At 39.0% G+C, this 13,385-nt stretch overlaps 1 protein-coding gene across 1 annotated transcript in view; it reads right to left on the bottom strand.

Annotated features, from left to right (window-relative positions):
* Window positions 1–2,224: 2,224 nt before the first annotated feature.
* The window catches only part of kcnk3a (potassium channel, subfamily K, member 3a), a 46,764-nt gene continuing 35,603 nt past the window's right edge, over window positions 2,225–13,385 (bottom strand). The window contains exon 2 of the mRNA XM_034698899.1: window positions 2,225–6,073. Within this exon, the coding sequence (XP_034554790.1) occupies window positions 5,154–6,073 (920 nt within the window). The 3' untranslated portion in view covers window positions 2,225–5,153. The remainder of the gene's footprint in view (window positions 6,074–13,385) is intronic.

The following is a 13,385-nucleotide window of genomic DNA, read 5'->3' as shown; positions in this document are numbered from 1 at the left end:
CTGTCTCTCTTCAGTTGTCCTATGGAATGAAGGCAAAAAGACCCAAAAATATAACTTAAAAAAAAAGAAAAAGAAAAAGATGACCAAAACTCACAATAGACTCCAACAGAGAGTCATTAAACCCCAGTTTCATATATATATTATCGCTGTAGTGTACATAACCCTGTAGAATATGTAAAAATATTAATATAATTACATTATTACTTTAATGTTTATGCAGATGATGCCAATGTAGAAATGTGCCTAAAGGGTGCATTTACTGTACATGTTGGGCTTCACATGGTGAATAATGAAAAATAATAAAGGACATCAAAAGGTCATCTGATAAAAACCTTCCTCTTTAAGGCCGGATAAGAGTCTGTGGTTTACAGCTATAAAGGTGTGACAGTTACAGTTATATAATAAATACCATGACAGGGGTGAGTAAAAGGAGGAGTCATCCCATTATAACTTTGATTATGTAAAGCAGCATCAGAAGTTAGTCACGAGGAAGGCAGTGATGACACAGTCACATATAGATCCAGGGATTTGCTGGGACAATGTCTACACAGACCAGGTAACATGGGAAGTGTGTTCAACCTTATCTTCAACAAGGTAGATTTACCTATAATAACTCATTAAAATAGCATGCTAATTAAACAAAAAAACATGATCAAATATTCATCAAAGTCTACTGAAAAGTGTGATCAAAATGCAGGTTTTCTGACAAGAGCAGCTTTACATTGTGGCACTGAGATATAAAAAAATGTTCTGCCTTTGTGTTGAGATTTTTTTGTTCTCCTGTTGAATTCTGAGACTTGGTTGTCATACCGAATGTTAGTTGTGAAGTGCATCCGGCGTCTTTGTTCCCAGGTGGAAGAAAGGGCTGAGAGTGCTCTCTTTACCTGCAATCTAAACAACACTGATGTTTAATGAATCCAGAATGCCACACTTACACCGCAATCAGCAGACTATTATACTAAATATTATACTGGACCACTCAACCATGTACCCTATCTCTTGCATCAGATGTTGGCTTGTCTTTACGTTTCCTGGAAAATGGTCCCTCCAGTGAGTGTCTTTGAATGCATTCCGGTTTGAAGCCTTATCACCATTTGATTATATTCAGGGCATAATGTTTACATGGAACAACAATAACCTGGTCATTCAAATAGCTATTTACATGACTGTATTATGTTCAAAGCCATTGCCATTTGTGTGCAGCTTTTATCACTGGCCACGGTCAGATGATGTTTTTTAATTCAGAATTAATTATTCAGAATTAAATAATTCAGAATTAAAGTATTCTCCTTCGTGTTTCCATAGAAATACTAATTCAGAATTGAGGTTTACATGGAAACACGTTCAATCGTCTTTATTCAATTCCGCTTAGGGTCTGGGGGTTGAGAAGGGTTCTGATTGGACAGGGGCGGGTGTGACTATTTACGTCTACCGGAAGAAAACAGACTCCAGTTCCTGCTTCTTTTATTTTCGATTACAACATGGAAGACCACACAATAAGTGCAATTTTCGCTTTGATTTTGATTATAGTTTTGAATAAGCAGCTTGACACAAACATACTGCTTCACTTTCGTCAGCTGAGGAGGAGAACAGAGATAGATGACCGGAGTAGGCGGATGACTGTACTTTGGCGAATCAAAGCCAGTTAGTGCAACAGCTGCTCTACCTCAGCCTGAAATATGTACCCGCCAGCACGGAATATGTGCGTCATCGCGACATGACAAGGGAACGAGCATGCGCAGAACGACCAGAATTAATTTAAAGTGGAATGAATGTATACATGATCGAGGAATTATTCAATTCGGATTTAAAATCAGAATAAACCAGACACTTACTTTGGATTTAAGTTTAATTCGGAATGGTAATTTCATTTGGAATTAGGTGTTTACATGGTAATTTTTTAATCTTTTTTAAAGAGGATTTCATTTTCATTCTGGATTAAAGAGGAATTAAAAGTCTCATGTAAACGTAGCCACTGTCTCACAGTGTGTCTTGTGAAAATGTGGAATATTCACAAACCTGGATAAAATGTTGAGTTGTACATGCTTTTGTATTCTGTTTAGGGTTGTCAGTGTTAACAGTGTGATTAAGGTCCAAAATTAACCTGTAATTTTTAAAGTTCGTGCCTTTTTTGTCCCTTTAAACCAAACAAACAAACCAACACGTTTTGAAAAGCCTTAGCAAATACAGCAGACACACACACAAAAAATACTCAACACATAAATACATTTTTGCTGAATTAAATAATATTTTATTATGACTAAAGGAAAAAAACATGTTAAATGTATAGACACACACATGGTCGACTGCAGTCCCTCTTCAGTTCATGAAGGATGATGAACAATGTTAACAGGCATGTTGCAATGAATACAAATGTTCCAGTGGAAAAAAATAAAATGAATGTGACTTTAATGGATTTAATATGACTAAAATGTTGAGACAAACATACTAAAATTAAATACAAAAATAAATTAAACAAAGACTATATACGAGAACTCCTTCACAAGGTCTAAAACAAGAGCAAAACCTGCATAAAGACCTCAGTTGGCTGAATCAAGTGTGTTTGGGGCTGGAGCAAGGACCCCCTAAGTGCATGAGGTGCGAACTCTGAGGCTATGTATCAGTCAGTTTACTGCATCTACTGTCAATAATTAATAACACTAGACAAACATATCACACTGCTAACACAAGTAAGAATTATATAGTGAGTATAATATACAAAATTAAACAAACAGTGATTTCTTTAAATAAAAAATAAAATAAAATAGTTCACTGAAGTCCAGTGTCCTAAAGCACACACAACAGATTTCTAAGGTGCAGCAGTGAGTATGATATGAATCTCTACTATGGTGAGCTTTCATGCTCAAAGTTAAACTATAAAAGTATAGATGAGCTCGAACGAAACCTCCGACTAACAATAAATTGACAGTGTAAAAGAAGCAGACGTATCCTGGTCTACAAAGTGAAACCAATGTGGAAGTGCCTTTAGCCTGAATCCTTACCATTGACCAGCAGTGGGTGACTAAACTGCTCTTTTGTATTGTGTTCAAATTCTAACCTGATTCAAATTGACCCATTTTAAAGTTAAAAAATCTAAAAAGAAATTAATAAAATTCAAAAAATTCAAAATGTAAAATAGAATAAACGAAAAATCTATGTCATGTAAAACTACTGTATATATATTTATGGCTTTCCAATGTACATTAAAAAAGAGTTTCATCATGAATTTTCAGAAAAAAAACGAGTGAGTTATCCTCACTGAACTTTGATCTATGAGAATTAAAGAACACCATTGCACTAAATATTGATTTAAATGGTTAGTAATGAGTTCAAAATGAGATTAAAAAATGTTTATTGGGATTGTTTTGGGTTCTGACACTTTTGGATAATTAAATTAATTAAATATGACCTGGGTCAAGTTGACCCAGGAACATTCTTACTGTTCCAGGGAAACGAACGTAACAGGAGAGTTAATGTTCTGCCAATAAAATTGTGGTCAAAATTGTTGAATTAAGTTAAATGTATGATGACCTTGACTGCTATGATGTGACTGTCCTGTTGTTAGCAAGGTCACTTCAAAAATGCTTTGTTTAGCACTCAGGTTTAGGTCCAAACAGTCACTCTGTTGTGTCTGTTGTTTTTCTGTTTTGGTACGTACATTTTGTTGAAAGTTTGCTTTTGGCTAGCAGAAGTAAGTCGGCCAGTTTAAATCAGTTACTCTAAATTCAGATGACATGATCTTGAAAACCAAGCTAGACCTAGCATTAGCTGGTAAACTGCTGTATCTGTTACCTAGCATATCAGATACAGATATGAGTTAGCTTCTCTTTAAATATATATATAGAAAAAATTTTTGGCTTGATGCCTTGATTTAGAGAGGATATGACAGTGGATAGAGCAGAAGAGAGAACGATGTTGCACGCGGGGAGGGGCTGCAGGTTGAAATCGAACCCCTTTGAGGATCATGGCCTCTGTATATGATTGATTTTCGAGTTTAAATAAAGAGAAATAAATATGGGGCACATGACTTCATCACTGGGCCAAACCGGCACTCCCTGGGCTAGCTTCTACAGTAATGTTTGCTAACTTTGCCATCTCTTCAAAAGGTGATAACTTCTGGAGCCCCCAAAAAAGATGGCGGCAGCCAGACTTTCTAACTTCAGGCTTTAAAAATAATATAGCTTCTTTCTTTTTTTTTTTTAGCTACGTCTACTTCTTTGTACAAAGTATATGTGAAAGCAAGTAAATAAAACAGATGTAGTTAAAGTAACTATTAAAAAAATCATTGTGATTTACAAAATACAACAGTGAGGTCTGACAGGGTTTAAAAAGGAGTCCTAGTGGTTAGAGACAGTGTCAAAAGTTCAGTCCCACCAATCCCTCCGAAGCTTTCTATCCTTTAAGTAGACATCTGGGCCAAACCTGCTCAGTCCATCTCGATCAACACAATCAGACTGTTACAATGTTGTCAATATGACTTTCATTAAATAGACAGAAGATGAACCACATCAAAAGGTTCAGTTTGAACCTGAACCTCAGTTACAGAAATGAAAAGAGATATATTTTAAACTTTCACTGAAAAAATAGGCTTTCCCTTAATACCTGCTTGAAGAGAAGTGGTCAAATAAACACATTTTTGTTTGCTGAAGTGGGTCTAGCACTTACAAGCAAAGAGTCCTTAAAGGAAAGGAAGTGGATTTAAGAATATTCAATAAAATATCTCTTAGTGGGGCATTATATACAATATACAACCCCAATCTGTCTCAAAAACATCTCACAGTGTACTTTGTCCCTTTTTATTTGTTGTATCAACAGGAAAATCACTGAATCAACATTGGGGTGTTTGATATTAGAATTCAGAGATGCACATAGCTTCTTGTAGTTTTTCCTGTATGTATTTTAACTGTAATAGTTACAGAGTTTGTGAAGCAAATGCCTCTTCTAAAGCATTGCCATGACTCCTCAGACACATACTGTTAGTAATGACGTCAGTCCTTTGTCAGTCCAGTTTGTGCTGAGCTAGTAGAAGTTTATAACATGGCTGCCTCCTGCAGGCTCATCAGTGCCAAAATTAAGCAAACATCAGGAGTCTTGCTTCACCACATGGTTGAATACAAGTAGGACTTGACAGAAAAGCATGAAATCCACTTGGTTTAGATGGACATTCTGCGTTTATTGAGTCTCCTGTAGGTGCTGATGCTTTGCAGACCAGTGGAAACAGAGCTAATGCCCGAGTGGCGCTGCAAGCTACACACACAGCCATTAGAGTGCAGGGGGTTGGAAAAGGCCTCCCCCTGCTCCATGTAGGAATCAGAGTTCGAGAGGTCACGCGGAATGATCATGGGTATGGAGTATTGCAGCTTCTCTCGACTCTTGTACCAAAGGCAGGAGCACATGGACTGGAAGTGCAGAACTTCAGCGTAAACATTCCGCAGACCCCTGCTTGCCGCCCCTCCCCCGCTGCCTCCAACCCCACTTCCTCCGCCACACCCAGACGGCGTGGAGGAGGTGGAGGCTGGGTCTACAGAGCAGTGGAGGTGACCCCCAGCCTGACCGTTATGTGCCAGAAGAGCCCTCTGCTCGGCATCTCTTTTCTCGTCCTCAGCGTTCATGGTCATGAACCTCAGCACAGCTAAGTTGAGGAAGGCTCCAATCACAGCCAGACCAGTCAGGATGTAGATGAAGCTGAAGGCCACGTAATCTGGCTGAGTCTGCAGCGCTTGGCCCTTCTGTAGTGCCACATAGTCCCCAAAGCCGATAGTGGTGAGCGTGATGAAGCAGTAGTAGTAAGCGTGGAAGAAGCTCCATTCCTCAAAGTGCGAGAAGGCCAGGGCTCCCACGCACAGTGTGCTCATGCAGGATATGAAGCCGATGGACACCATGTTGGCCATGGAGACCTCGGTGCGCCTCATTCCAATGCGCTTCTTTAAACGGTGGAGCAGGTACCTGACAAAGGTGTTGATCCGTTCACCCACGCTCTGGAACATCACCAAGGTGAGAGGGATACCCAGGAGGGCGTAGAGCATGCAGAACACTTTCCCTCCATTTGTGCTGGGCGCAGCATGACCGTATCCTGAAGAGAAAAAGGAGAGAGAAGCAGCGTTACTGGGGTAGAACTACTTAAATCTACGGAGCAGAGGACAGAGGCCCGAGACAAGAAGGCCAGAGGCTGAGAGGGACAGTCAAACCTGAACAGGACTGATTGAAATGATTTGTATTCATTCAGCAGCTCTTCTGTTGAATTCAAAGACTCCTCATTTCACAGCCACTGAATGCAATTGAAGATGAGATTGCACAGCAGTGTGGCAGCCAGGAATGACCAGGTATTGATGTCAGGTATGGGAGACACAGCTTGAATAATTCATTGACAATCCCTCCCAGAAGAGTGGCTCCGGCTAATGAGTGCATTTGCACCTAATTAGTCCTTCACTTTTTTCCAGATCAAATAAACATAAAGCAGAGGGAAGGTTGCAGATATTTGTCTGTGTAGTTAAATCCCTAATTGTCCAGCAGTCCTTTGAGTCTTCACATTATAAAAATCCTTGAAACACAAAAGATAAAACTGTGATGTGTGGTTGTTGTGTGTGCCTCAAAATCTTCTGAAGAGCACTTTAAATTGCCCACTAACAAGTTTCAGATTTCACAGGATTATTCAGTGCACCCTCACACTTCAGAGCTCATGAATTTAAGGATGAATTTGATCTCTCTTTTTCCGCACACGTCAGGTAGAGCATCAGCTTTTTATTTCACAACGTCATCCTCTCCTTTTTATTGTTCCACAGGATAAAGTGCACTCCCATGCAGCATCACAACCACCTACAATTTACTCCCCTTCATGTGGACCTGTTGCACACAGAAGCTGGGAGATGACGTGCGTGATAACAAAGAGATCAGCAAATGGAAAAGGTTGACCAACAGTTTGAATGTAATTACTGGGAGAGTTGATTTAATTCTGTGGGCTCTGGTTTTATTGTCACACTGATCTGTGCCGTAGAGCCATCTGTCTGTCTGGTGCCAAATCTGTTTAAAGCTCTCCCAATTGTGCCGCCGAAACGAGAGCCATTAAAGTTGATGTATCTCCTCATGGAAGGAACAATCTGACCTGATGCCAAGCAAAGAGACATTTAGTTTCTTAGTAGCGTTGCCTGTTTGTAGTCTCATGTCATTTTATGATGACAAAAAGACAACAGAGATGACCCTGTTGTGATTAGGACTAAATCTACAACAGTCCATTTCACAACAGCGACACATTTCCTGCCCAATTAATTACCTAAAAATGGCTTTACAACCTGAAGATGGTGCTCTTAAACTTTTCTTTATGTCATGCTTAGGCTACCTCTTCTGCCTTATCTAATGAACTTAATTACCAATTTATCAACACTCCCTATGTTTGAACATGAACAATCAAAGCAATCCTAAAGCTCCACTTTGAAATTCTTAGATGGCTTGATGTGGCTATTCAAAATCTATGTATCTGCAAGACTTTTAGAGTAGTTATTAGAGTAGTCATTTCATGTGTTTACTGATTTTGTTTTCCTTTTCTATAACCATTAAGGTACTCTTTAAGCTAACAACTTACAGCGTTTGTATGTACTTTGTGCTAATGCTAACACTATCTTTACTTCTAGGTATTTATTTAAACAGTTACTGTAAAATCTTCTGTCTTAGGTGTAAGGGTGGGAATCGAAAACTGGATCCGACTTAAAACCGGTTCCAATTGATCAATTCCATCGGAATTGTACATCTCAAATGTTATTGATTCCTCTTAATGATTCATTTCCCAGCACGACGTCAAGTTGTGGTATGTTGAGTTCACGTAACACACTCTGCGACGCAGAACTCCTTCAACCAGAGGAAACATGGAGAGGAAAAGCGTTTTTCCGGACTCACGCTGCCGAACATGAGGCACCGAGAGCGGGTAAAATACCTCCGCGATGACCCCCCGGGGGGAAAGTGCTTTTCCTCTCCAAATTCAAAGTCTTTTCATACAGGCTCAAGGGACCACGTCCGGACTCACGTGACCAAGAATGAGGTCAACCTATTGTTCAGTATGTTCATGTTCAGTCTTGTGCAGACATAATTTTGGAAAAAATAAAATGGTTCCTTTTGGTGCGGAAGACTGTGTAGAACTACTTTTTTTCCCCTCAAAAAAAATACTCAGGAATCGTTAGGAGAATTGATAAAGAATTGGATTGATAAGCAGAATCGACAATGGCATTGACATTGATAAAATCAATTCCCACCCCTAATTAGGTTCACTTTTGATACCTATATTTTCCCCACCTTAAAAGTAGGCCTCTATAGTGAGACCACTATACCAATTTGAAATACAGAGAAAGGTTTAAGCCCAGAAGATGGTGCTTTACTAGCCAAAACCTAAACATGTGGATACACTGACATGACCGTAAATACAACCACCACCTGCATGCACCCTGCAAACATGAGCACTAGCTACATCAACGCCGCTCACTCTGTAAACATTTCAATTTTAACAGAAGATAACATTTCCAAATAATTCCCATCATGTTTTTTTTATCCACCTGTTCTTCTATTCAACTTCAAGTAAACCCTTCAAGCACTGCCACAGAAAGTATAAACCTACATTTAATTTACTTAAACCTTGTACTAGTAATTCAGACTCCACTCCTCATAACATGCCTCAAATAAAAAGATGGGTAGGTACACTTTGTACAGTAAGAGCAGTACAGTGTGTTTAGGTGAGCACAGACTCTGAGATTCTGGCCTGTCAGGGTCTGTTAGCAGCAGGGAGCAGCTTATCGAGACATCGGGACAACTGAAGTGACAGCATCACTCATCACCAGCAGACGCAGGAGCCACAGGCGACAAGGCCAGTAGTCCCACTGCTGTGTGAGAGAGTGGCGGCTACCATGACAAGCTCATCCTCCCCATCCTCCTTGAGCCTCTCCTCCTCCCCACAAATGTGACAAAGTTATCATGAGGTAGGATGTCTCTGTATAAATGGTCTGCTCAGGCACGCAGGAAGAATCCACCAGAGCCACTAGATGTTTACTTGCTCTCAGCAGAAGAAACATGTGTCCAAACTCCTCTGAAAGGTAAAAAAATAATGAACCAAAGTAGCTTGGTTGGCATATGAAGATTCCCAGAAAGCACTGGCTTTTTGAAACTGAAGCAAAAAAAATGAACACATACTGATGTAACCATTTGCACATATTTCATGGAAAAGAAAAGATAAAAACACATGAAGGACATTTGGGAAATGATAAGCTATCAGGTTTTACACAAGGAAACTATAACTCCTTATGAAATCAGCTCAGAGTCTCTGTCTTTTCAAGGACTTTGCACAGAATGACTATCAATGACTTTGCAGAAATCCACTGCTAATTGTCTCATAATGTTATTCTTGTAATTATCATTTAAAAGAGAATTTGACAATTACCACACTGAAGGGTTACAACAGCCTTTGAAGAATTAATAGACAAAACAAACAGGCAGGGTAGGCTTGGAAATGTCACCAGAACACAGGTGCACTATACTCTAAACCCTTATTCCCTCCTCGCTGCTGCCTCTCATTAGGGAATCCTAATTCACAGCCAATCATCTTAGCTTAAGCCTCTGGCAACAGGCTAATAGCCCTGATTTAAATTCTTCAAAGCAAACCATTTCAGCGAGAGGAGAAATATTCCCTCATGATACCTTTGTCGTTCTTAAAAAGACGCCAATATCTTCTAATTTGGAGATCAGATCTACAACTCTTTGAATACAATAAAAGCTCCTCCTTTATCTATTTTATCAGATAGGTGTAAAGCTCTATTAAATGTGATTACTTATTAACTCACATATTTTCTAAATCATCTGTTATCTTTCAACATTTACCACTTGTAGTGATACATTTATGTCATTATTGTTTCATGCAGCATTCAAACTTATCAAGCTGCATTAAAGGGTATTCCCAGTGACAGCACTGGCAGCGCCCATCTTCTATACAATACCAAATCAGTTCAGCATTTTCAGCTCTCTGCATCCTAAGTGTAAAAGCATCCTTGAAAATGGCTCAACCTCGGGAATTTCATCACATTCACCAATGTCCCTTCTCCCTCACCAACAGTTTTGAATCAAGAAGGGGCTGGACTGCCAATTTGAACTTTGTCAACCACAATGGTGAAGGTCCACACAGAAGAGGGAATAACCACAATCATTTTTCAGAGGGACAATTTCAATCAATCTGGAGTTCTCTAGGATCAAGGTCACGGACCCTACTTTGTGTAGAAGTCATCATCAGTGGACACAGGCCCTAAGTCAGATTAACTAAAAGTTTAGGTGGACATTTGAAGAAATACTCCAGAAGTTTGAACAGATATTCACATGAGCAGGATGGAAAACAAAACCTATCATGGCAGGCATAAAAACTCTATCCACTGCTTTTAGAACCATTGCACTGCAGTCCAAGTGTAATTTCTTTATCCTGGTGCCACCCAGTGTTCTTTGTGTGGACAGAAGTGATGGATGAGACACACAGAGAGCGTGGCTGTTTGGGCACTCACTCTGGTGTTACAGCACTAATTACTAATTAGGTAGAGATATAAACAGGCTTTAAAAATACATGAAAGACTGGCACAATGTGCCTGTAAGGGCTCTGGTTCTCTGTTACTCCATTAAATTTTAATTGATTACCAGGAACAATTTGTTCTCACCAACAGGATAAGTAGCCCTGCCTATTTGTCAACCACATCACCTCACTTCAGACAGAAAAAGCTAATTCATCAGGAATGAGTAGTAGTAAAAAAAAGAGAGAAGCTGTTGAAATCAATGTGACTATAAAAGGGACTCAAAAATGTAAAATATGCAAACAAAGACCAAAAAAGTGGAATCAGATGCCAGTACAGTCCCACAGTCCCTCAAGCTGAACTGGGATTACGGATCATGTTATAAAAAGTGACATGTTGTATTAACATACAGTACATCCAGCAGGAAGTCTCTATGGAGTCTCCGAGGTCCCTGGAGAGGAAACTTCTGTACGTGGACTGTGGTAACAGAAATACTGGCAGCAGTATCTCTCTGCAGGCTTCAGTGGTGACGGATATTGTCCTCAGACATCTCAGCACCCTGGAGACCAGCCAGAGCCACACTGTAGAGTATGGTGCTGGGTTTCACTACACTGAGAGGTAGCGGTGTAAACAGAAGCCGACTGGATTCTGTTGTCTTGGAATATTTAGTGCGGTTTAATGAAAGAAGACATCTCATGTGGTTAATCACTTCAGGAATAATTTACAAAGTGTTGGCTTTTATGGGTTAAAGGGACAAGGCTCTTTTTTCCAGGATAAGGTAGAGCTGGGCGGTATTGAAAAAGAAGTTAACACGATGAAGTTTTTCCATATCAGTCGATATCGATGATTATCACGATAAATATAAAATCATCATTTCATTTACGTTTAAAGGCAGATTTTTGAAAGTTTTAGAAATCAGACGGTTTGTTAGCTTGTATCTGGATTTAGTTCTCTGAAAAGCTTCTTTAATCTCATTTTTTGTCAGTGCTAACAGGAAGAGATTTTTGGGAAGTTTTAGTTTGTAGATTCTTATTTTCTCAGATTGAGGTTATTTACATATTTTGCTTTAAATTAAAAACAAAGATACATCACATTGTATCCTGTGTATCAGTTCATAGGGTATTGTTGTGAGTAGTGCACTCTTGTTTAAGGTTACTATGGATTACGGGCGTTTAAATATATTGATTTTTTATTGAACATCTGTTATATTTATATTGAGAAAAATTATATCATGATAATTATCGTTATGGAATTAACGCCCAAGCCCTAGAATTAGGCCAATGTAATGCGCTACAAATCAACTGTTTATGTTAATTTCCCTTTTCTTCATAACTTTATTGATATTTCAGGAAACCTATATAGAATAGAATAGAACAGAATGTACTTCATTCATCCCTGAACGGCGGAAATTCAGTTGTCTGGCAGATAAAATTATAAAAATCACATAAAACATAAAACAAGTAATTCAGGTGTCTGTCAGCTCATCTCCCATTGGCTAGAGAGTCATGAAGCCTAAATCCCTTCTTAAAACATACTTTTATCGCAGAGCCTTCCCGGATTTTATCTGAATTTTATTTGACTTTATTTCGTTTTAACCATCTGAAGAAATATATTTTAAAAGAACTGTATTCCTTTAGAGTTCTTTTATGGGAATTTTATGTCTTTTAAAATATGTTTTATTTCTTTATCTTGACTTGTGTGTTTTTATGATCTGCCTGTTTTATTTTGCTGCCAATGTAAAGCTTTGTAAGCCAACTTTGTAACTTAGTTTTGAAAGGTGCTCTACAAATAAAATTATTATTAATGGCTGCAGGGATGAATGATTTTCTGTATCTCTAAGTCCTGCAGCGTGTTTAACATCTCCTGAAAACAGGCTTAAAGTCTTCCTCTAAGAGACTTTAAACTAGGGATTTATCCAAACAAACTTCAAACCTGAATAATTTGCCAGAATAAACACAGAAGTGTAGAATTATTTTGGATCCTAACACTATAACATTGCTTAAGTTAGAACCAATTCATTCATGAGCCAGCAGTATAAAGAAAACAATAAATTTAAAAGAGGAAACAAAACAAACCTGCAGAATACTGGACATAAATAACCCAGCCTTTAATCAAATATATATATCCAGCAGATACATTTATGATCAGATGGTTGTGAATTCCCTGCAGCTTTCAAAGCCTCTACAAAGGAATGAGTACAATTAGAGCAACGATTCTGGCATTATCTCTTTCTCAAGTGGAAACTTCCATTTAAGAAGAGTCAGTGAAGTAGGTTTGATAATTTACGTCAGTACTAAGAGGTCGTGACTGCACTGTAGTGGTCAGTAAACAAATCCCCAGTGAAATAAGTGAGTGTGCTCAGAGGTGTTACACATCATCACAACATTCAGCCATACATGGTCAGCCTAGTTTTTCTTTGTACAGGTGGTGTGACGTCACTCTTATCTGAATTTACGCCATCCTGCCATGCCGCACAGATTGGAGAACGCTCTGTATCACTGTGTAAATAAACATTGTCTGTGTCATGTGTCTGGTACAGGCTGTCTTTGAGCAGCAGCCCACTCTTCTTCCCAGCATGCTTTATGCACAGCTTGCTTTCACCTCTAGCTGTGTCTGACCAAAGATACCATTACACGACCCTACAAACTGTAACTCTTGTTCACTTCAAGGCATCAGGCATTTCTGTGGATAACACCCAAAGATGATACGTCACAAATCGTCTTTTATCCTGTATTTCCCAAGAATTTAGTCTCATCCCTGTCTAAAACACGGCCCCAGAGACCCCATTAATTCTCTGTCACAGACATCCCAAACTCCAGACGACCCCATGATTGTTTATTCAAGCTCTTAAACACAGGC

This window comes from Notolabrus celidotus, chromosome 13 (assembly GCF_009762535.1).
Source record: "Notolabrus celidotus isolate fNotCel1 chromosome 13, fNotCel1.pri, whole genome shotgun sequence".
Classification (NCBI taxonomy): Eukaryota; Metazoa; Chordata; class Actinopteri; order Labriformes; family Labridae; genus Notolabrus; species Notolabrus celidotus.
This window is presented reverse-complemented; position numbering and strand designations above follow the sequence as displayed.